This window comes from Polypterus senegalus, chromosome 2, assembly GCF_016835505.1.
Source record: "Polypterus senegalus isolate Bchr_013 chromosome 2, ASM1683550v1, whole genome shotgun sequence".
Taxonomy (NCBI): domain Eukaryota; kingdom Metazoa; phylum Chordata; class Cladistia; order Polypteriformes; family Polypteridae; genus Polypterus; species Polypterus senegalus.
The window spans coordinates 7,038,807-7,064,253 of NC_053155.1; the positions used below are offsets into that span (position 1 = coordinate 7,038,807).

At 40.5% G+C, this 25,447-nt stretch overlaps 1 protein-coding gene across 1 annotated transcript in view; it reads right to left on the bottom strand.

Annotated features, from left to right (window-relative positions):
- Positions 1-25,447, bottom strand: part of LOC120524132 — a 68,315-nt gene that overhangs the window by 12,886 nt on the left and 29,982 nt on the right. Inside the window, 7 exon segments of the mRNA XM_039746010.1 lie at positions 12,466-12,992; positions 12,995-13,438; positions 13,441-13,983; positions 13,986-14,130; positions 14,133-14,243; positions 20,094-20,138; positions 20,234-20,244. Coding sequence (XP_039601944.1) covers positions 12,466-12,992; positions 12,995-13,438; positions 13,441-13,983; positions 13,986-14,130; positions 14,133-14,243; positions 20,094-20,138; positions 20,234-20,244 — 1,826 coding nt within the window.

Genomic DNA, 25,447 nt, shown 5'->3' on the forward strand with positions numbered 1-25,447 from the left:
GAATTGAAACATGTAGGCTCTACTGCTACAAACCCTAATACATCAAAGACACTACGAGGGCTAAATAATCCAGCGACTGCTGCTGTAAACGCTGACAGACATGCGTGGCCAGACACGAGACACAGAGGATGTTAACCGGCTTTAGCGCACATCTTCTGAAGCAATTCAACAGCTTCGAGAAATGGCCGTACAATCGACTATTTATAAAGCTGCACAAGGAGCCGCGTTTGCCGGCCCTGATACTGAAGCATTCACTGCTGGCATGTGTAGCCAACTAATAAAAAATGCACCCCATCATTTAAAAGGGGCTCTGTTATCTATGCTTGATGGAATTAATCAACAGACGGTATGGGATGTAGCAGCACTGTTAGGTCAGTTAGATGAACTGGGAGCTACTGTATCAGCACCTACTGGGTAAAGACCAGTCAGAGGCAAAGAAGGAAGTGAAAAAATAAAAATAAGTCGTGCAAGGATAATTCATGATCTGCTACAAGGAGGGATAGACAGAAATGACATAAGCGGTAAACCAATTGCAGAACTTTTCAAAGATGGCAAACTCTGAAAAGCCTCAACATGAAGAGTTCTGAGCTACACCAGCAGCACTGGCCAGTGAGGAAGAAAACACACTGAGAACAAAAGCCGAGACGATATTTTAATTTTGGGAAAGAGTGGTGCACACCCCGACCACCATACTGAGGGGATGGCAGGTCTCCTGTGGGTGGGGATGTACGGCTCATTCATACAGGAGACCGACGCCCGTACATCCCGCTAACAATTTATTGTAGTAAGGGGAGAAAACCAAATCGGGTTGTGCCACTAACTGACACTGGGGCAGAAGTAACTTTAATTCATGGGCATCCACACACATTTTCTGGGCCAATCATAAATGTAAACGGGTATGTGGGCTCAGACAAACAAGCTAAACTGATCACAGTACGATTAGCCAGAGGACAATCACGCCCATTTAAAGCAGCCGTGTTCATTTCAGAATTGCCTGAATATATTCTGAGGTTAGATATTCTCACAGGGTGAACAATACAGATAGAATGGGAACATTTTCTTTTGAGATTCGTAATTAAATGTGTACAGCAGTCAAAGTGATAATAAAGGGAAAAGTAAAATGGACACCCTTAGAGATTCCTGCACCTGACACACCTGTAAACTTGAAACAGGAGGTCTGCAGGAGATCAGAGAAACAGTGAAAGAGCTATTGTGAGTAGGAATTATTCAACCTGCAGTCTGCCATTGCAGTTCTCCTGTGTGGCCAGTGAGGAAACCATATGGTTCATGGAGAATGATAATAGATTATAGATGTTTAAATGCTGACTGCTGCAGTTCCCGATATTGTTACCTTCATAGAAGACTTCATGGCTAATGCAGGAGAGTGGCATGCTGTCATCGACAGGGCTAATGCTTTCTTCTTTATTCTGATTGCACCTCAAAGTCAAGATCAGTTTGCATTTACCTGGAAGGACAGACAGTACACCCTTCAAGTCCTGCCACAGGGATACCTACACAGCCCTACGCTATGCCATTGACTAGTGGCACGAGACCTGGCTACCTGCCCAGCGGTGGAGAAGGTACGATGTTAATGAGACGAATCATCAGTAAACAATGCACGACCTGCTCTGATTACTCACATGGAAAGTTGAGGATGTGCTGCAAATGAGGACAAAGTTCAAGGACTTGACAGAGAAGTCAAATTTCTGGGCATGAGGTGGGTTGGACCAGAGACACAAGTGCCTCAAAAAGAAATTGACAATTTGCATAAGTTACAGGCATCAACTAGTAAAAAAGAAGTTCAATCATTTGTGGAACTAATGGATTTCTGGAGAGCTTCTGTGCCACCTTTGGAACTGATTTTAAGACCAATACGTGATGTTGTGAAGAAAAAGGAACAGTTTGAATGGACAGAAAAACAACAAACTGCCTTTGAGGCAACTAAAGAAGCCTCAGTCCAACACCAAGGACGGGGACCTTGAAAACCTAATTTACATTTTGAACTTGAGGCCACAGAGCAGATCAACATTGCTACGTGGAGATTGTGGCAAAAGCACGGCAGTGAAAGAGTTCCCATAGGCTTTTGGAGCCGACAGCTGACTGGATCTCAGACTAAGTACACACCACTTGAAAAGCAGCTCCTTAATGGACTGAAGTCACTTAATTCAAGCATATGGAGTAACAGAAGAAACTCAAAGTGATCAAGGAAGCCACTTTGCTGGGAGAGACTTACAAGAGTGGGGTCAAGGAGCCGGAATTCAGTTGACTTGGCATATTCCTTATCACCCACGAGCAGCAGCACTTATTGAGAGAACGAATGGCCTCTTCAAAGAACAAATTAAAAAACTAATGGGGCACAATCATCTTAAAGGCTGGAATAAAGTTTTAAAGTGGGCCTTATTTAAAGTGGGCCTGTTGGAGGGATCCACACCATTTTTGAGACATCAAAATGCAGGAGGAGAGCCGCCCATGTGTGCCTTTCGCCTGACAACAATTAGTCCACTGGCAAACAATGAATGAACTCTGACAGACTTAGTGGTTAAGGCACCTAAGTCACTTAATATTAAGGCAGACACATCAGAAAAGCTAAGCTTGGGGCTAACAGGTCAGTGGCCAAAGGAATGGGAGGTCAGAATAAATACTGAAGTGCTTGTGGCAGATGAATGTTCAACAGGGACTTTAGATATCAGCTTAAATGAATGGCATTTAGTGTTAGAAAACCAAACCAGTCAAGACATGCAAATAGCTGAAGGAAAGGCCACATGGAAACTCCACATAGTGAAAGTCACAGCTGTTCTAGTCAGTACTGAGGAGAAATCAGAGGGAAGGTATGGCTGTTAACTCGAGGGTAAAAGATTAGGGCAGGGGAAATAATGGCTACTGGGTGAGGAGACACGAGAATGGCTCTTTAAACAGGCGGGCTGAGGGGTGGGAGTGAAGTGCACTGGCGCCCTCTAGTGGGCACACTACATATTACACACAAGGGAAAGATCAGCAGTCTGGGTGTACAATGTATTATAAAAGAATAAAGTAAAAACACAAGTATAAAACACCAGAAACAATTAGTTTTAGATGTAACATTTAGATTGTTTAAGTTTGAACTGAATTGAAAGCGCAAAAGAGTGACCTGATCACACAGTCACATGACTTTCAGAGCTGACGCAGGAGCTGATTCTTCTGTAGACAAACTGCCCCCTCTAGTGGCCACTCTCAGTTAAACATGAAATGGTCCAGCCTGTACTTAACAACACGGACTTGGCCAGAGAGCCTTCAGTATTCCTCCGTAAAGTTTTGAAAACATTGTTCTTCTTCCCTCGCCTGCTGTCTTTTCCTGGTAATGATAATAAAATAGAGTTGTTGTAGTCGGCGTTGAGAGTTTTTCATAGCACTGAGTCTGCTATTGTGAAGGTTTCTAAAGACAACAGAAATCAAGTAGAAAATCAAAGATGGACAATCAGAGAAATGGACAAGGAGTCGGTCAGCTTCATTCTTTGCATTTGTGTTTATTTGACATTAATGGACATTCTCTTTAGTTCTTCTTTCTTGGTATTGATTGGTCTGGTTGGTCCTTTAGGGCTACAAGAGAAAAAGACAACTGGTCAAATGAGTAGAAGGAGAAGACAGGCTGTGACTTTTTATAGATGGCTTTGTAGAATCTGAAGTGAGTTTTGTGACCTCTGAATTAATAGAAAGTGAGGAGAGTGAAGGCCTTGAGCAGCATCTGACCAAACAGCTGGCAAAGGTGGCCAATACTCATGGGGGTTTGTAAAAGGACCCACCTTTTTAATTTAATTTTTTGCAATTACAATAAGAGGAAGTTAAAACTAAAATAAAGGTTTTCAGGACTGGAACATCATCTCTCCTTCATCTCATGCCACACCTGTGCGATCCTCACGTATTTTTATGCCTGTAAACCAATGAATCCTCCCTCCATCCAGTCAGACATTTGTTTCTGTCACCCACAGATGCTTACCAAGTTAGAGAAGTCCTGAACGATCATCCTCAATACTTTGGTGCTGCTCCTCCTCCTCTAAATCCAATTCCTCCTCCTCCTATTCCTCCATGTACACTGTAAGGAGTAAACACAGGTGACAGATCAGCAGCGCATTTCCATCCATGTCCTTCTCCGCTCTTCTTTCTAGTTGTATGACAGCTGGCCTAGTAGACATTACATTTTGTTCTGATCACATAAAGCAGCACATTCCACAGGCCTGGACCGAATGTCATGTCCACCATCAAGACTCCTACCTGGTCCTAAATGCACCTCTGGGTGTGAACACCACTTAAAGAGCAGGCTGCCATTAAAGCTTTGTCTCATCAGACCTCACTTATCTGCTTGCTGTGCCCATCACAGTATGGAGGCTCAGGTCATCTCCATCAGAGCCCATGGCTCTCCATACACAATTTTATGGACTTCAGATATTCAAGTGTCCTGTCATTCTCATATTGTATGTTAAAGGTTTAGAACTAGCACTGAATTTAGAATGATGAAATGAGAAAAGTCTTTTTTATTTATTTTTTTATTATAAAATTAATAAACACAAAAAGAAGGGGCAGCACAGTGGCGCAGTGGTAGCATTGCTGCCTCGCAGATCGGAGACCTGGGTTCGCTTCCTGGGTCGTCCCTGTGTGGAGTTTGCATTTTCTCCCTGTATCTGTGTGGGTTTTCTCCGACAGTCCAAAGACATGCAGGTTAGGTGCAATGACGATCCTAAATTGTGTGTGTGTGTGTGTGTGTGTGTGTGTGTGCTCTGCAGTGGGCTGGCACCCTGCCCAGGGTTTGTTCCTTGTGTCCTGTGTTGGCTGGGATTGGCTCCAGCAGACCCCCATGACTCTGTAGTTAGGATATAATGGGGTGGATAATAGATGGATGGACAAAGAGAGAAGTTCACCTTTGACAAAACACCAATCTTACAACACCGGATTGACCACAACTGCCATTAAATCAAAAGCACAAAAACACTTCAAAGCTGGAGACCCTCTGACTCTGAGACCCCTGCTCTGGAGGTTTGTGAATATTTAATGAAGGGGAAAAAGTCAAAGTGATAGAAACTAAAGGAGGAGTAAAGGGAGGGCGGAACATAACCACTGATACTGAGGAATCAAAGACACCTGGGGCCTCATGTATAAACGGTGCGTACGCACAGAAACGTTGCATATGAACTTTTCCACGTTTAAATCGCAATGTATAAAACCTACACTTGGCGTAAAGCCACGCACTTTTCCACGGTACCTCATACCTTGTCATACGCAAGTTCTCCACTCGGTTTTGCAGACTGGCGGCACCCAGCGTCAAAGCAATGCTACTGTTCCTGTGTGGTTACTCATTATTTTCCTGACGTGGCTTTATAAATACACAGAAACTAACCGCATATTGTTTATTAGTGTAATGCATCTGATTGTAATTAACTTGTAACAATATAATGGTCCAGAGAATAGCCATAGTATGCCAAATACCATAACTGCTTTAGCTTTGTTACTCTCACTGCACCTTCTTCTTCTTCCTCGTCTTTCAGCTGCTCCCGTTAGGAGTTGCCACAGCAGATCATCTTTTTCCATATTACTCTCACTGCACCACTTGGAGTATTTATATCACTGTATCTGAGTGTGAATCACAGCAGCAGCTGATCGGAAAGAAAATTCCCGGGATACAGACTCAAGCACACACTACCTCAGGAGCCACCGATTCTTTCTCTGCTCAGGGCCACCACAAGCCTAGAGCTGCCCATGAGTACTGCTGCAATAAATAATTTCATCGAAGGTCGCACACAATCACTGCCCCATGAAACCCATGTTTAATAACGCGCTTTAACTCCTATCATCATGAAAATGTTATCAGGTATACATCTCAGTATTTTAGTTATTCAGAGAGCTGCAATATCACGAATGTAATGGATTCTTTGTACAGTCGGAGGAAGAGAGCCGGTTTAAGAAGCAAGTAGTGATTCACACACATAGAGCACATAGAAGATCACATAAAAAACAAAGCATTTAACGAGCTACTTTAATTACGATGTTATTTGAGAAACTGGTTAATTAAACGATTTTAAGATGACGTTCATGATGTTCTACTTTAATGGCAAAATAAACTACGTGATTAAAGCAGAAATTTTGAGATTGAAGTTGAAATTTCGTCCTTTTTTCCCAATGTGTGCCTAGTTTTTTTTTTTGTCTGTACCCTAATAAGCTTTTATATAACACTCAGATGGTGGGCTACGACTCGCCTTTTCACGGAGACTTTGATATCTGAGATTTCAAGTTTCTCCAACACGTGATGTCACTTAATCAACTTCCTTTTGTTGATTATACCACGGTTTAATTAAACACATAGTATGTTTTACCTTTGCCTCCACTTGGTATTCGCTGAAATTCTTATATTTTCCCCCGTGCTTTTCCCATTGTCTTTACACAGAGGGCTGAGCTTAAGGGCGATTTATATTGATTTGCATATTCAAAGAGGCGTAATTCTGGGAGGAGTTGGGGCGGGACATAAGGCGCATGCAGGAGCGTTAGTTTTCACACTGACCGGGATTTATGTAGCGGAAGAACGTGGAAGTTGGAGTACGCCCAGATTCCTGCATCTGGATCTGTGCATAAGGCCATGTTATAGTGCGAATTCTACGCACAGTGTTATACATGAGGCCCCTGGAAACAAGAATCATTACTTGTAGGAGGCAACCAGGATAACGAAACAAGACAACAAAGTAGAAGGCGTCTTAAATGCACCTGAAAGGTTCAAGATGGAAGTCACAAAAATGACAGGTAGACACCAAGGAAGGAACGCAGTTTCCTTAGAGATTCTTCGGTCTCTGCCTGAAGATTATCTGTGTGACTCCAAACTGGTGGTCTCACTCCAGTGGTGATGGAGGGTCCTGACAGATCAGTTCTGGGGCACATTAAACAGAACATTCCAGAAAGTCCTGATCTTCTCCAGTTTCTATATTGTCAGGACTGCTCCACTGAGAATGTCATATCCCTTGCTCTTCATACCCCCCCGGCACATACTGATAATTATTATTCCTTATTATTTGGATGACACCTTTATATGACTTACAATATTTGAGACTAGCAGAATACCCGCGCTTCGCAGCGGAGTAGTGTGTTATAGAAGGTACGAAAAAGAAAAGGAAAAATTTTAAAAATAACGTAACATGATTGTTAATGTAATTATCACTGTTATGAGTGTCGCTGTGATATATATATATATATATATATAGCAAAATACCCATGCTTCGCAGCGATGTCATGTGTTAAAGCAGTTATGAAAAAGAAAAGGAAAGATTTTAAAAATAACGTAACACGATTGTCAAAGTAATTGTTTTGTGTATTTGGCGGCAGCGTCACAAAGTTGTTTTAGCTGCATCAGAAAATGTATGAGTCATATACACACACACACACACATACACACACACACATACATACCATATATATACACATACATATCTTCATATCTACATATATATATATATATATATATACATAGATCATATATACACACACATACATACATACACACACACAAATTATATATATGTGTGTATGTATATGTTATGTATGTATGTATGTTGTAGGATGTAGATAGGGTGTGTGTGTGTATATATATATATATATTATATACATACATATATATACACATACATATACTTGTGTGTATGGTATGTGACTAATGTGTGTGTATAGCTTTTGTTACTGAGTGCAAGGGAAAATAATAAAATATAGTCTATAAGTTATTAAACAACATTAACGTTTTAAGAGAGGTTGTAACAACTATATTTTAAAGTCTGTGTAACACAACAGGTAAGTAACTAACAGCAGCTAAAATATATAGAAGGCTACACGACGGCTGTGGTATAGAAATTACATTTTCTATGTGAACGTTCAAATGTGTGCCTTAAACCGGCATTTAAAGAAAATTTGTTTTGTGTCCTCCAGTGTTAAGAGAGAAAGGCTTTGGTTTGGGATAAAAGGAAAAAGGTGTAAAGAAAGTAAAGTTGCCTTTTCTTTTATATAGTATAGAGAGATGTGTTCGCTGCGTTATGATCGCCTTTTGGGGACAGTCGCGGTGGGAATTGTGAGACTGGTTAGACGTCCCGCCATTAATCGGCTGTGATGGCACTGTCAGTCCTCCACTCCTGTGCGTGTCTTCATAATCCGAGCTGAGGACCTCATAATCGTATCGTGCAAAAGAAAGTGTGAATCGCCTTATTTTGCCGTGGTGTAGAAAAGGGGTCCCGTGTTTGCACTTGTCTGGGCTATCAAGTGCTTACTTTGAATTAAGGCAGAAGCGCAGTCAGCGTCTCAAATCCTGGCACAGCTATGCGCGCGCGCTGGCTGCTCGACTTTTGCTGGCCAGGAGACCCCAGTTTTTGCAGACACGTTCACGATATCAAAAGTCTCAGCTCGCGCTAGCGGAGAAGTAGTGTGTTAAAGAAGTAATGAAAAGAAAAGGAAACATTTTAATAATAACGTAACATGATTGACATTGTCATGAGTGTTGCTGATGCCTGCCTAAATAAGTCACCCTCGCTTTGCTCTTACTTTTTTACCGTTCATTTAATCATGGCTAGTGGCGGAAAAATTATAAAATGGAAGGAGGATGGCTTTACCAAAACAATTATTGATGAATCGATTATTCATAAAGCTTGAATTGGTGATCTGTTTTTCTGTGTTAACCTCATATTTTTTCATACTTCTTCTCAAACCATGGTGGTGCGAGGGTAAAATGAATCGGGATGCGCTGATCAATGTAATCGGTGTACCAGGAAATCATGCATTGACAAAAGCTCCCCTTTGCTTGTAATGCAAAGTGTGATTAAATGCATTACTTTTTAAGCGTTATGGAGCACATGAAGCTTCTCAGCTGTGCTTGTGCTAAGAAAAGGAAAGATTTTAAAAATAACGTAACACGATTGTCAATGTAACCTTCTGTAAGTAGTGCCTGGAGGATTCAGTGTGTAGAAACTCTAGAGACAGCGTGTGTATTAACTTGTGGATTTTTCTGGGAGTATTTGGTGGCAACGAAGTTGCTTGAAGACGGCGTTAGCGGAGCTCAGCTCAGAGTGAAATGAGGTAAATGGGAGGGGACATGATGACGTGACTCCCCACCCGCCTTAACTGTCAATCCCCCACAAACACAGTCTCTCGGAATTTGCATAAGCACACCCCTTCACCTACAATTTTAACTTAGTTACAAAGTGATCAAAGCTCTCGTTTATATCCTGCGTCCTCTCATTAAACTTGTATCCCGCATTACCTATGGGCATGTGAAACGCCAGCGCAGCCTGTCTATGAACTTAATTTAAAGTTTAGGTTTACACCTTGAAGTAGCAGCACTCATGAATATGGTAGTATATGTCATCGCTTCTTATTGTTTCGCTGCCTTCTCAATTATATAATGCATGTTTTCTTAAGCGCTTTTTGGAGGTCTTCCTGGTTTTCTACTGCGTTGACAGTCAGTTCACATGATTACGTGGGAGGCGTGATGATGTCACACGAAACTCCGCCCCCCACGTCATTCCAGCTCAACTCCATTACAGTTAATGGAGAAAAATACCTTCCAGTTATGACCATTAAGCGTAGAATTTCGAAATGAAACCTGCCCAACTTTTGTAAGTAAGCTGTAAGGAATGAGCCTGCCAAATTTCAGCCTTCTACCTACACGGGAAGTTGGAGAATTAGTGATGAGTCAGTGAGTGAGTGAGTGAGTGAGTGAGTGAGGGCTTTGCCTTTTATTAGTATAGATATAAGTGGTCACATTTCTTTTGGTTTTCCCAATTGCAGTGAAAGCAGGTGAAGTGACTTGCTCGTGGTCACAAAGTGTCAGCAGCAGGAATTGAACTCACAGTCTTAGAGATTGAAGTCTTGCCCGCTATGCCACACTTCCTACAAGCTGTTATGGCAAACAAACAAACCCCTCAGTTTAGGACTTGATGCCACTGCAGTTGACTTCTGGACTTTGTAACCAACAGACCTCAGTGTGTGTGACTGGCAGCGTCACGTCCTCCACGCCGGCCCACCACACAGGCTCTCCACAGGATAGTGTGCTGAGATATAAACTGGTCAGGTTTGAGCCGAGTAAAGATGTGTGTGATGTGAATGAGATGGTGAATAGATGAGAGTATCCAGGATCAATGACAGGGCATGTTAGTTAAGGGGTACATGTGTGTCTGTGTGAGTGTGTGGTGTCCTTGTTACAGCTGGGTCTGGTTAAAGAGCTTTGGCTCTGTGAGAATTCGGACACAGGAGGTCTTATCGATTTACTGACAACTGATATTAAGTGAGGGGATGTAATCAGGCTAACTAGAGACAGCTCAACATCAGGAGAAGAGACCCTGGAAGCTCCCTTAACACAAGTCAGAGTGGACACCTCTCACCAAATCATCCCACCAATATTCAGAACAGTTGGGAGACAAGTGATGTGGTGCTATGCCAGTATGGAGAGGGGGACATGAGGTCAGATCACTGAGTGATGCATTTCTAGTCAGGAACAACATTCATTTGGATTGATTTTATAAAAGTGGGGGGGATTAGAAAAACAAACACCAGACATATAGAGAAAATATGATAGAAAATATTAAAGAACTTGAAGGTGACAGCACAACCCTGAATTCTGTTTAGCCAGGAGTGGTTGTGTTTTCATGTGTCTGTTAGATGGCTGGCAGAAGCATTTGGGATGAGCTGAAGATGAGCAAACCGATGACCGATTAACTCCAATGCATAACGAGTTGCAATAGTCAGGCCGAGAAGAGAGAAATGCATGAACTGGTGCTTCAAAATCATCTACTGAAGGAAAGCTAATCTAAGAAAGCCTCAGTTAATACACTGAGCTGATAGAAACCGTCTTTAACAATGGAGTTAATTTGTTTGTCAGATTTGAGGATATTATTAATGACCTGAGCCCTTCCATTCCTTGTGTACCCACAGACTGCTCAAGACAGATGAAGAGGATGTCATGGTCAGCTGTATCAAATGCTGCAGTCAGATCTAACAGCAATAAGATGGCTGTGTCCACAGAGTAACTTATTAAAAAGAGAACATTTAGAATCCTTAGAAGTGAAGACTCCGTGCTGTGGTGTGTGTTAAAATTACTTTTATTACATTACAGTACTTAGAAATGCCATTTTCATTTAAGAAAGTTTGCAACTGTATAAAGACAAACTTCTCCAAAATTTTAGAATGAAGGGACAACATGGAATGAGTCTGAAGTTTGACAAGTCTGTGAAGTTCAGACTTGTTTTACTAATTAATGGCTGCACCACAGCATGTTTACAGATGGCTGGGACTGAACCAGTCTGAAGACATCTCTTTATAATGGCCATAATGCCAGGCCTGACCACTTCAGAAACATCTTTAACAATACGAGTGGACAAGTTGTGGGATTAAGGTGACTGATTACGTCTGACAATAGATGGAGAGATACAGGCTCAAAGTGACGACAAACAGCTGTACACATAGGAGGGACAGACGGGTCACCAACAGAGGGTGTAATGTGAGGTCTCATTGTTAGCAATTTTATAAACAAAAAATTGGAGAAAATCCTCGCAGACTGCTGGTGTCATGTCAGGCCATATAGGAACACAATAGTGTTTATAGTGTTAAATAAAACTCTACGACTATGACAGTTATTTGAAATAATATCTGAAAAGAACTTTATCCTAGCAGATTTGACAGTTTTCTGATAATTAGATTAAATGTTCTTTAGAATATCAAAGGACACCTGAACTTGTCTTTTTCCACTTGTGCTCTGCTCGCCTACATGCCCACCTCAGGGTGTGACTGGCATCATTTAACTATAACTCAAGTTTACATTTTTAGCACTTGAATTTAAACAGAACAACAGAGTCTAAAATGTTAGGCCAAATGTCATTAAACAGAGTGACAAGACCACTGGAGCTCAGCTGACGTGGGGGGAATCAGTCAGCAGCAACATTTATTTATATAGAACATTTTCATACAAACAGTAGCTCAAAGTGCTTTACTTAATAAAGAATAGAAAAATAAAAGACAATAAGAAAATAAAATAAGTCAACATTAATTAACATAGAATAAGAGTAAGGTTCAATGGCCAGGGGGGACAGAAAAAACAAAAAAAAACTCCAGACGGCTGGAGAAAAAATAAAATCTGTAGGGATTCCAGACCATGAGACCGCCCAGTCCCCTCTGGGCATTCTACCTAACATAAATCAAACAGTCCTCTCTGGATTTAGGGTTCTCACGGAAGGGCTTGATGAAGATGGTCACGTAGACTTCTGCCTTTTAATCCGTCCATCAATGTTGGAGCATCATGAAGCTTTGAGTAGGTGGAGGTGGCGCAGGCCATCACCACAAAGAAACCGGAAAAAGAAACAGAAAGAGAGTAGGGGTCAGTACGATTTTAGAGCCACCATGAATAGTTATTATGAAGAATGGAACATCCAGAGTATCAGGATTAAGTTAAATTAAATTAAATTGAAGTTATAGAAAGGCCATGTTAAAGTAATGTGTTTTCAGCAGTGTTTTAAACTGCTCTACTGTATCAGCCTGATGAATTCCTATTGGCAGGCTATTCCAGATTTTAGGTGCATAACAGCAGAAGGCCGCCTCACCACTTCTTTTAAGCTTTGTTCTTGGAATTCTAAGGAGACACTCATTTGAGGATCTGAGGTTACGATTTGGAATATAAGGTGTCAGACATTCCGATATATAAGATGGGGCGAGATTATTTAAGGCTTTATAAACCATAAGCAGAATTTTAAAGTCAATCCTGAATGACACAGGTAACCAGTGTAGTGACATCAAAACTGGAGTAATGTGTTCGGATTTTCTTTTCCTAGTTAGGATTCTAGCAGCTGCATTCTGTACTCGTTGTAAACGATTTATGTCTTTTTTGGGTAGTCCTGAGAGGAGTGTATTACAGTAATCTAGTCGACTGAAAACAAACGCGTGAACTAATTTCTCAGCCTCTTTCAGTGATATAAGAGGTGTAACTTTTGCTATGTTTCTTAGGTGAAAAATGCTGTCCTAGTGATCTGATTAATATGTGATTTAAAATTCAGATTACAGTCAACAATTACCCCTAAGCTTTTTACCTCCGTCTTGACTTTTAATCCTAATGTATCCAGTTTATTTCTAATAGCCTCATTGTATCCATTATTGCCAATCACTAAGATTTCAGTTTTCTCTTTATTTAACTTGAGAAAGTTACTATTCATCCATTCTGAGATACTAGTCAGACATTGTGTTAGTGAATCAATAGAATCAGGGTCATCAGGTGCTATTGATAAGTACAGCTGTGTGTCATCAGCATAGCTGTGGTAGCTCACGTTGTGCCCTGAGATAATCTGACCTAACGGAAGCATGTAGATTGAGAAGAGCAGCGGACCCAGGATAGAGCCTTGTGGAACACCATATTAAATATCATGTGTCTTCGAGTTGTAATTACCACAACTAACAAAAATTTTCTCCCTGTCAGGTAGGATTCAAACCAATTTAAGACCCTGCCAGAGAGGCCCACCCATTGACTAAGGCGATTTCTAAGAATATTATGATCAATGGTGTCAAATGCAGCACTCAGATCTAAGAGGATGAGAACAGATAAATGGCCTCTGTCTGCATTCACTCACAAATCATTTACTACTTTAACGAGTGCAGTTTCTGTGCTGTGATTTGTTCTAAAACCCGACTGAAATTTATCAAGAATAGCATGTTTATTTAGGTGGTCATTTAACTGCATAATGGCTGCCTTCTCTAGAACTTTACTTAAGAAAGGCAGGTTAGAGATGGGTCTAAAATTTTCAAGAGCCGAGGGGTCAAGATTATGTTTCTTAAGAAGGGGTTTAACTACAGCAGTCTTAAGACAGTCTGGGAAGACCCCCGTATCTAATGACGAATTTACTATGTCCAGAACATTATCAATTAGCACGCCTGATACTTCTTTGAAAAACCTTGTTGGTATTGGGTCAAGGACGCAGGTGGAGGGTTTTAATTGAGATATTATTTTTGTAAATCAGGTAAATCTATCCTAGTGAAAGAGTTTAATTTGTTTATAACAGAATGCTGGGGTTTAGGAGGATCCTTAGTGTTGGAGGGATATACTATGTTATTTCTAATATCATTAATTTTTTGATTGAAAAATACAGAGATAGCCTCACAGGTTTCACTGGAAGCACTTAGGAGGCATTCCTTTGAGTTACCTGGTTTAGTAGGCGATCAATTGTAGAAAATAAGACTCTGGGATTACTAGCATTGTTATTTATAATCTTGGAGAAATAGCAGCGCCTCTCAAGACGGACAGTGTTATTGTATTCTGTTATTTTAACTTTTAATATTTCATAGTGGATAGTTAGTTTAGTCTTCCTCCATTGACGCTCAGCTCTGCGGCATGTTCTCTTTAAATCAGACACTCTTTGGGTCTTCCATGGTATAACAATGCTAGAAGATTTTTTCACTGTCTTTTCAGGTGCAACTCTGTCAACAGCAGCTCTCACTTTAGTATTAAATCTTTCCACCTTACTATTTACATTATCCTCGCTATTATAGCTGGCACTATAAACGGACTGATTGCTTGGAATGTGTGTAAGTTTTAAAGCTGCTGATGAATCAAGAAGCGTTTTTTAACAATATGCTTCTCATGGGTGTTTTTTATCATTATTTCTATATTAAAAAGTAGAAGAAAATGGTCTGATAGACCAATATCAATGATCTGCTTTATATCAACTTTCAGTCCTTTAGTAATCACTAAGTCTAACGTATGACCTGCTTTATGTGTAGGCTGATTTACGAGCTGTCTCAAATCAAAAGAATCCAGGAGGTTCATAAATTCTTTTACTTTTAGATCACACTGATTATCTATATGAAAATTAAAGTCGCCAACTATTAGGAGTGTGTCATAGTTAGTAATTAAAATTGACATTAAGTCAGAGAATTCCTCAAAAAAAGACGCGTTGAATTTTGGAGGTCTATACACGGATAATACTAGAACTTGAGAATCTCCATGGATAACAACGGCGAGATACTCAAAGGACTTGAACTTACCAAAACTGACATCTTTACATTTTAACCGGCTCAAGTAAATGTTAGCCAATCCGCCCCCCCTTTTTCCCTGGCGGTCTGCACAAGTAAAACTGTAATTCGGAGGCGCAGATTTGATTAAAACAGCCATCTGAGTTAAGCCACGTTTCACTTAGTGCAATAAAATCTATTTTTTTATCACTAATAAGATCGTTGATAAAAAACGTTTTGTTAGTTAAAGCTCTAACATTCAATAGTGCCATATTTAATGTTTCGGAGGTGCAGAGATGAATACTATGTGTGTTATTGATATTTGGAATAGGAACTAAATTCAGCATCCATAAAAGCCACAGAGAATTTACTAGTAATGGTGGAGTTCACTATGTGAGAGTAGCGAGTCTCACCACTAATGCTGATTGTTTGGCAAGTAAAGAAGCCTCAGTTATAGCGGGCATGTGAACAGAAAAGCAAACATCACCGATATCACTGTTACAGATGAGTAAACTAAACGATAAAACAACGACTAATGTGTGTCCATGCTCATGTACTGGACCTCTCACAGACTGAACAAGATTTAAAGAGTCAGTGAGGTTTAAAAAGTCTTTAACTAGGGGTTTACTCAGGCAGCACACATTAAGATCCCCAAGAATTAAAAATCTGTCATAATTTGGTGCAATTCCTGTCAGAAACTCAAAGAACTCTCGTATAAATTCATTGTTAAATTTTGGAGGCCGATACACCTCTGCACACAACACAGGACATTTGAAACAACTGTAATTCAAAGCTGGAGTAACTGTCTGTTTTCAGTTGGCGACAGTAATAACGGCTTTTAAATATTCTCGCTAATCCTGACCAGCAGACTGAGGGGAACTAAAAACACTGACAATGGAACTAATTCAGTGAACTCACAGACAGGTAGCCATGTTTCAATCACAAATCAAAAATCTAATCCTTGTGAGGTAAAGAAACCTTTTAAAATAAATGTTTTGTTAGCTAGGGATCGAGCACTTACTAGAGCTATCGTCATTTGAATCAATTTGCTGGATGACAAAGGTTCAGAGAATCCACTCCACCCCTTTAAGGATTTGGCGATCACCAACAGAGGAGCTAAATATGGTGGTTTGAAACAACAGACAGGATCCATTTATACAAATGTTCCAGGGAGCGCCATGATATGAAAACATAAGCTGAACCTTAGTGAGGATCAATCACCAGAGAAGATGGCAGGTAAGATTTAAGCCCCACAAGTAGGCCCCCGCACTTTCCTCATCTTCTATGATGTTTCCTTCCGGACAATAGACAGGGCTTACGGCATAAGTACGCCGGTACATCTAGCAGAAAAGATGGAGGGCAGGTACTCTGACTTGCGTGATTGTAATTAAAAGTTTTGTCAATTGTCAATCTTATGTTTTAAAAGAGATTGACAATCATAGACCATTAAAGAAAATCCATCCATCCATCCATTTTCCATCCTGCTGAATCTGAACACAGGGTCACGGGGGTCTGCTGGAGCGAATCCCAACCAACAAGGCAGGAACAAATCTTGAGCAGGGTGCCAACCCACCGCAGGACACAAACAAACACCAAGCACACACTAGGGCCAATTTAGAATCGCCAATCCACCTAACGCGCATGTCTTTGGACTGTGGGAGGAAACCCACGCAGACATGGGGAGAACCTGCAAACTCCACCCAGGAAGCGAACCCGGATCTCCTAACTGCGAGGCAGCAGCACTACCACTGCGCCACCGTGCTGCCCATTAAAGAAAATACTTTGTGAATTAAAAAAAGATGTAAACAGAGCATTCAAAAACTAAAACGAACACAGACTCAGACAGCGCCATCTTAGGTTTATCCAAGACATCTATAAAATGTGTATTTTTGATCAATTGTCTGAAGCCCTACACTAATCTGGACATTACATGGTGGTTCCACAAGTCTTCATCATGTCTTGTTTTGATTCATTTATATCCAGTTAATCTTGCGAGAAGAAAAGGAAATCAATTTTAGGACATGTTTGATGTCTGCCATAGCATTAATGAAAAGTAATATAATATCATCGGCACAGAAAGAAATGTCATGGAGAGACTTTGAAAGAAATAGAAAAATCTCATTATATTGATGTCCAACTACAGACAAAGGCTCAAGGGAGAGTGGATATCTTTGACAAGATCACATGAATATGATGTATGACCACAGAGGAAGGAGGATTAATTCAGGTTAATAAAATATCTTTAAAAACCCTATGATGTCAGCTGCTACGGTGGGCTGCCCTGCCCGGGGTTTGTTTCCTGCCTTGTGCCCTTTGTTGGCTGGGATTGGCTCCAGCAGAACCCTGTAGTTAGGATATAGTGGGTTAGATAATGGAAGGATGGATGATGTCAAGCTGACCGCAGAAAAGCTGATTTTAGTCATCAAAAAAATTTTCTCAGCCTCCAAAAGCAAAAGTGTGGCAGGATATCTGAAGTGAGGTGAGGCCTTTATGGTGTGGCGCACTCGCTCTAATAATCTGAGAGCATTTAATGTAATTTAATTAAAGTACCTTGGTTCAGATGACACAATTTATTAATAAAAAAGTACAATATTTACCACTCACGTCACATGAACATTTTGGCACAATGTAAGACCCCTGCCATGACTCAGCAGTAAAGTGGTCTCATGTCCAAGACAGATAGTACTAATTGACTACCAATGAAGCATCTGACGTTCACGGCTGGACAGCTGATCTCAAAAAGCTCCTCAACATTTAGTCAGAATTCCCTCAAGTTCAGGGGTTTGCTGTTATTCATGGCAGGGAGTGTTAGATTTGAATATTTTAGAGGAATTTTGGCATCAACTAAAGAATCTGCTTGCTTTGTTTTTAATGCAAGTCAAAATCAGAAACAAAGGAAATTACTGTATGTTTAAAAGGATGATAGCCATTGTGATGAAAATAATAGCAGGACTAGGAACAAAATTCATGGCTAAAAAAAACAATCACACTGAAAAAATACTAGATGATGAAAAAATGAAAGGACAAATGGAAAAAACAGTAAAGTGACGGGTTTGGGTCATAAATGAGTAATCAATCACAATGCAACAACGGCAAGCAAATTTCAAAGTCCAGAAAAGAAAGCTGAACGATCCTAACACTAAATTCTTCATGTACCACTAAACAAAAACAAAAGATTTTAAATAAATTTGACTGAAAAGAAAACAGCAGCACCCACTGCTATCTCAGAATAAATAAAAAACAACACAGAAAAAGTTAATAATAATAATAATAATAATAATAATACATTTTATTTATATAGTGCCTTTCCCATGCTCAAAGCACTTCACAGAGTTTAAGAAAGAACAGCAGGGTATACAGTATATAGCATTGTACTAAATCAGATAGATAAATAAAGAAGATTAAGACAGTAAATTCAGAGAAAGCCTAACAGACAACATAACTGATGATCTCACACACACACACAGGTTACATGAACATCTTGACATGAGTAGTAAACTAAGAGAAGGTAATAAAGCCAAGTAGAGCTAAAAGCCTTCCTGAACTGATGAGTTTTGAGTTGTTTTAAAAGAATTCATGGAGTCAGCTGACCTGATTCATTTCGGTAGGTCATTCCAGAGTCTGGGCACTCGCTATACAGCTGAAAGCCCTGCTGTCACCCATGGAGTGTAGATTAGTGTGGGGCACAACAAGATTATCAGAATCAGAGGACCTTAGTGAGCAGACAGGCACATAGTGATGGAGAAGGTCACTGATGTAGTTTGGCGCAAGGTTATTTAAGGCTTTGTAGGTTATTAGTAGGATTTTATATTCGATTCTGTAAGACACAGGGAGCCAGTGAAGACGGAGCAGGATGGATGTGATGTGCTCGCTGCTGCTGGTCCATGTCAGGACTCTTGCAGTCGAGTTTTGAATAAGCTGGAGCTGTGATATAAGATTAGAAGGGGCACCTGCCAGCAGCGAGTTACAATAATCGATAAGGGATGTGATAAAAGCAGGGACAAGTTTCTCAGCATTAGAGAAGGAGAGGATGGACCAAACACGGTATATGTTACGGAGGTGAAAGTAAGAAAGTTTCTTAATGTGATTTATGTGGGTGGAATAAGAGAGAGATGAATAAAAAATTGCAGTAGAGGCAGGTGTGATGAGATCACCGCCAAGATGGACTGGGAAGGAGCTCATTTTATTGAGTTGAGCTTTAGTCCCAATTTGCAGGACTTCAGTTTTGTTGCAATTTAATTTTAAAGAGTTCTGCTCCATCCAGGTTTTAATTTCACTGAGGCAGGTTGTGAGCTGAGAAAGCTCTGATGAAGTTCCACTTTTAACATTGAAACAGAGTTGAGTATCGTCTGCATAAAAATGATAACCCAGTCCATAGCTACGAATAATATGGCTAAGGGGAAGCATATAAATACATAAGAGAAGAGGGCCGAGGACAGAGCCCTGAGGAGCTCCTTGTATGACTGGCGCTGAGCTGGATCTGCTGTTACCAAGACTAACAAACTCTTGTCTATCAGTCAGATAGGACTTGAACCACTGGAGGGCAGTGCCAGAGATACCCAGCATGTTCTCCATTCTGGACAGTAGAATGTCATGTCTGACCCGAGTGTCAAATGCTGCACTGACGTCTAACAGAATTAATATGCTGGTTTGTCCAGAGTCTGCTGTCATAAGCAAATCATTGGTTACCCGTAGCAGAGCAGTTTCACAGCTGTGCTGCGCCCTGACACCAGACTGAAAGGGTTCCATCATGTAAACAGTTACAAGTTACATAAATATCTGCAGGTCCCAGACATTACCCTGCTCTGTGTTTCTTTTATGAAGGATTAAATGTGTTTCTTCAGGATGGAAGTGAATTGAGCTTTAACAGGCGAGATTTTGAAATTCTATTCTTTGTCACACACTTGATGGCACACATCTTCCAAATCTACCACCTTAGCTTCAAGAGAAGAAGTGTTTTCCATTGTGGTGTAATTTAAAGTAGAGATTAAAGTATCAAATTGATTGTGATGAGTCCCTTGATAGCCTCACTCACGACAGAAAGATCAGCGAAGGAACTGACAGAAATCCTCCAGCAGCACATCCTCTGATTCTACTCATCTTGAAGCTCTTACAGCTCTGAGTGATTTCTCCTCAGCATCACCTGGAGAGTCCGATATCTGAAAAGTAAAAACAAACAAACAGTGAAACTTTAGAAATTGGAAAATTGGACTTCAGACAAACAACTGTTTAAAAGTAAGGATAAGAAATTTACCAACAGGAAACCTGCAAAAAATAAGATTTTACAGACAAATTTCAGTACAAATGATCAGAATTCACAGAAGCCATCGCCATCAAGCACAGGCACAGCAGAACCAGCAAGGTGGCGAGTCTCATCATCATCATGGTGGTGGTGCTGACGTCGAGACGTCTGTTCAGGACAGAAGCGACACCACCCTGTTTATCTGATCAGCTGGGGTGGGCCAGTTTTACACGGTGGTCATGACATCTTCTGGAGTTGAAAGCAAATTCAAATCAGATCTTATTTGTCATTGAAGAAGAAAAAGATGAAACTGCAATCAAATCACAAGCCCTAAAGGTCAAGTGTTCAGCTTTAAATAGCCTGTCTGGTCAGACAAAAATTACAAATTCTTGCATCAGATGATTGCCTAATAATTCAACACAGGAAACATTCTGTTCTTAAGTCACCGTGTTAAACCTAAAGACCATCAGTTGTAATGTAATGTAAGCCTGAAATGTTTTACTCAAACACAATGGAAGAGCAGAAAAAAATGCCATAGTATTCATATCGTAACATAGCCCCCCTTCTAGGGCACTGACTCTGAACAAGCCATCAGGTTTGAGGGGAAAGCGAGCCTGAAAACTCAACAGCAGCTGAGATGACCTGAGCCTCAGAGGAACAAACCAACAAATGACCTTCCAGACCAAAACCCTTCATTGAAGCCCACTGGTAGACTCAGTAATGCTTTGGATTTAATTTTCTGTCAATTCAATTCTTTATTTCTTTCTGGTGCTCTTCATTCAGTGCAGATGCAGAGCTCAGTGACAAGTAAAATACGAATACTAACTTTACAAATGACTGATTACATAAAGAGCACAAATAAAGACTCTGATCTGTTTAAACAAAGTCATTTGAAACTGATGACCATAACTGGAGTCCATCACTATCAGTCCATTAATTTATTGTTGAATGACACTTAAAGGGGGCATTCACTGCTGGGACCCTGATGGTGTCACGGCCCTCTTTCTTGATTTATGTAACATGTCACATCCCCTAAAGTCTTACACTACATGACCAACTCCACTGGCATTTCAATTATGGAGGTGCTACATTTTTAGGCACTGATAATATTTGGCCTAAACTAACAGAAAAGGCACATTTTAGGTCAAAAGAGTAAAAAGTCAGATATGTGGCTGAATGTGTGACGCTGTTTGAAAACATTTGAGGTCCACAGTCACAAACAGCACGTCCTGTTCTACAGGGAGTGACAGACACGTCACACTGCTGAGGACTGTGGTGGTCTGTTTAAGTCATCGTGATGTATGGTGAGAATCTACAAAGAGCTACAAAAGAAATAGAAAAAGGAAAAATAAAGGGAGAAAGAGGAAGAGAAAGAGAAAGAGAGAAGATCATAGTGGGAGGAAAGGAACTGACTGGGACAGCAAGCAGCGACATTCATGAAGTTGAACTTAACAAGCAAAGAGAATCACAGCCAAGGAATGGACACTACGACAAGCTCACTCCATTTATGATTTGTTACTGTTTTTCTTATTTATTTTCAGTACGTTTTTTTTAATAAATTATTTTCTAAAAAATAATACAATGATTACAATTTAATAAAAAAGCATGAATCTAAAGGAAATTCATTTAATTTAGTCTCTAATCAATGGCACAAAAACAAATCTGTAAATAATAATTAAAAAGAGATTTGACGTTTGGTGTTCAGCCTTCTTTTTTATTTAATTTGACTTTGGCTGAGAATTTTCATTTTGCCGCTCTACTTGTTTTATTAACTGGGATCTGTTTGGCCATCAGCAGCTATTGGATGAACAACAGAAAATGTACAAAGCGTACAAGATGAAATAACCTCTGACATGAAATACGACTTTTAGGGTTAACTCTATGACTCTTCAACAGAATGTTTCTTACTCATAATAATTACACACTCGTCTGATGTCAGAATTTGTCATTTTCTTCTGAATGCACAGCCTATAGAAAGCTGAACACCTGAACTTCAGGGCTTGTGATTTGGTTGACGTTTTCTGTACTTTATCTTCTTCCATTGCAAACGAGGTCTGACATGAATTGACTTTCCACCCCAGTAGATGTCACGACCACCATGTAAAACTGAGCCGCGCCCGCCTGATCTGCAATATAAGGAGGTGCTGCTGCTGACCTGAACAGACGTCTGAGCGTCAGCACCACCGCCATGATGAGATTCACCACCCTGCTGGTTCTGCTGTGCCTGTGCTCGATGACGATGGCTTCTGTGAGTTCTCACTTAATGACATTTACAGTTAGGTCCATAAATATTTGGACAGAGACAACTTTTTTCTAATTTTGATTCTGTACATTACCACAATGAATTTTAAATAAAACAACTCAGATGCAACTGAAGACTTTCAACTTTAATTCAGTGGGGTGAAGTTGTCTCTGTCCAAATATTTTTGGCCCTAACTGTATACACAAATACGTCTACAAAACCTTTTTTTTGCAGGTTCCCTGTTAATAATTTTCTTCCTTGTACTTTTAAACAGCAGCTCATCTGAATTCTGTTTTCTAATTCCTAAAGTCTCCTCAGACTCTGATTCTTATTTTTCAGATTTCTGACTTTCCAGCTGACTCGTTTGGTGAATCGCCTTCATCCATAAAAGCTGGAAGAGCTGGTGAGGTGAGGTGAGTAGACTCAGAGGATGTGCTGCTGGACGATTTCTGTCAATTCTGTCACTGGTCCTTCTGTCATATGAGAGACAACCAGGGGATTCATCACAAACAATTTAATCTCTTAAATCTCGACTGTAAATAAAAATAAACTAAAATCCATTTTCTCACTCAAAGGTAAGGTTGTAGCTTTAGAACAAGTGTGCCATCAAATGCGTGATAAAACACAGGAGTTCTAAACCTCGACAGTTAAAGCTGAATTCATACAAGGATTTTTTATCTGCAAGTCCCGGATGTTAACTTATGCTTTGTATGTCACCATCTTCTTTATTAAGCATAGTTATAAAGAAATTGTTGTCATGTTCTAAGTAACCAGTAGGGGGTACCACTGAGCCCCAAACACCAGATCCAATAACGTCTAATCCAATCACAGATTCAAATAATGGATATTTTTACTCCAATAAGCACTAAACACAATGAAACTCAGCCAACACCAAACAAACAGTAAACCTTCTCCTCTCCTTCCTCCTCCAGCTGAGTGTTGCCCACAGGGTTTCATAGGAAGTGCAGCCTTGTCAGGGTCAGAGTTGGGAGGCGGTGGGCTCCTTTTATACTGGACCCAGCACAGCTTCTCATTACCCAGCATGACTTGTGTGGAGTTCTTCTGAGTTATTTAGGATCCTGGGTGGTCCTCCACTGACAGGGCAACCTATTGGCACCCGGGGACCCAGAGAGGGATGCACATCAAGAAAATCCCCTTCCCAAGAATCCCTGGCACCTTCCACTTTAAGTCATGTTGTTGTCCAGCGGGATGCCTGCCTGTCCTCTGTGTCACTCACACCTAGCAGGTTGTCTCACTTTTGATATCATGTAGTTGTTCATTTATTTCTTTATTTTCAATTTAGTATTGTGTTGTACGTAAACAATGTCAGGTACACCAATACTGCCAATCGTGTAACGCACATTGCACAACATTTTCTTTGTCATTCTTCTGTGCATATAAAACACTGAAGTGCACTTGATTTACAGTTGGAGTTTTTAGTCAAATTTATTTAAATCTTTCATTTTTGCTTAGCAGTAGAAGAAGCTAAAAGGCACTTCATTGAGCAAAGTGGTGTTAGGACTTTACTGCTCTGTTTTCTCAAATTTGCGTGTTTAGATTTGTATTACCAGTTTATGACCCAGCCCCAACTCTTTAGTGTTCTTAATCTCCTAAGGACATAAATTTGTTTTTATCTAATCTTGATCTACTTCAGATCACAAAGCTAGCAGATTCTTCACTTGATACCCCAATTCCTCCACAATAGTCACATGTAGCCCACCCTGCCATGAATACGAGCAAACGTCCTGAACGTGATGGAATTCTGTCTAAACATTGAGGAGCATTTGGAGAGCAGACATCCAGCTGTGAACTTCAGATGCTTCACTCGTCCACTGCCAGCTCTCACCACCTGAACATGAGACCACTTTACTGCTGACACATGGCAGAGGTCTTACATCGTGATGATTGTTGTCCTGGCCCAACTGAGTCAGTAGGTTGACCTCTTCTCTTCTCTATAAGTCGTTTCATTATTGTTAAAAATGAGTCTTTACGTAGCTAAGTAACAATGAGATTTAATGATGAAGTGAGCCTTGTGTGCCCACACAGTCATAAGAGGGGCTCAGCACACCAGACTGTGGAGTGCCAGTACTGGGGGTCAGCTTGGAGGATGTGACGCTGCCATTCACACATGCCGAGTTGTGTTGGTTAGGAAGTCCAAAACCCAACTACAGTGGCACTGAGTCCTAAATTGAGGAGTTTGGTCATCAGGTCTGCCCGTCCAGCAGAATTAAATGCTGAGCTGTGGTCAGTAAACACGACTCTGACAGAACAGCAGGGCTTTGGACTTCAATCCCAATACCGACATGTTGTGTCACTTCACCTGCCTGTGCTCCACGTGGAAATATAAAAGAAATGAAACAAATTGGATCTTAAATGTTGAAAGTCACCTTAGATAACAGAGTGAGCCAAACAATAAGTTTAGAGGAGACTTGTGTTCATACCGAGACGACACAAACGACTGTCAGCATTTGATAAGTGATGTGCACTCGATGTCCTGATTTGTTCTGATCTGAGGACCCCCTTGATCAGGCCCTCCTCGGGGTCTCCAATGTGTTTTATTGTCTTCTAACTGTGAACATTTCAGGAGCTGCTTGAACCTTTAAAATGCCTTCCCCTTTGTTGTTCTTTATCAGGAGCCCTGGTGGTCTCTTACAAGTAACGATTCTTGTCTCCAGTCGTCTTTCTTCACATCCTCGGTGTCCGTGTTTGTGTTAATATAAACTGTTTCTGTCTCAGCTCCTTTTTGTGTCTCTTTGACTCTTTTCCTTTTGTTAAATACGTGTATATACAGTACACAGTACAGTGGTCCGGAGCAGAGGGGGTCTCAGAGCAGGTCTTGAGCTTTGAAGGGGTTTTTAAGTTTGTATTTAATGGCTGTTTTGGTGTTCAATCCAGTGTTATGAGGTTGGTGTTTTGTTATATGTGAATTTCTCATGTTGATGTCTTTAACGTTAAAAGAATAAAAAGCTAACCATGCAAAAAAA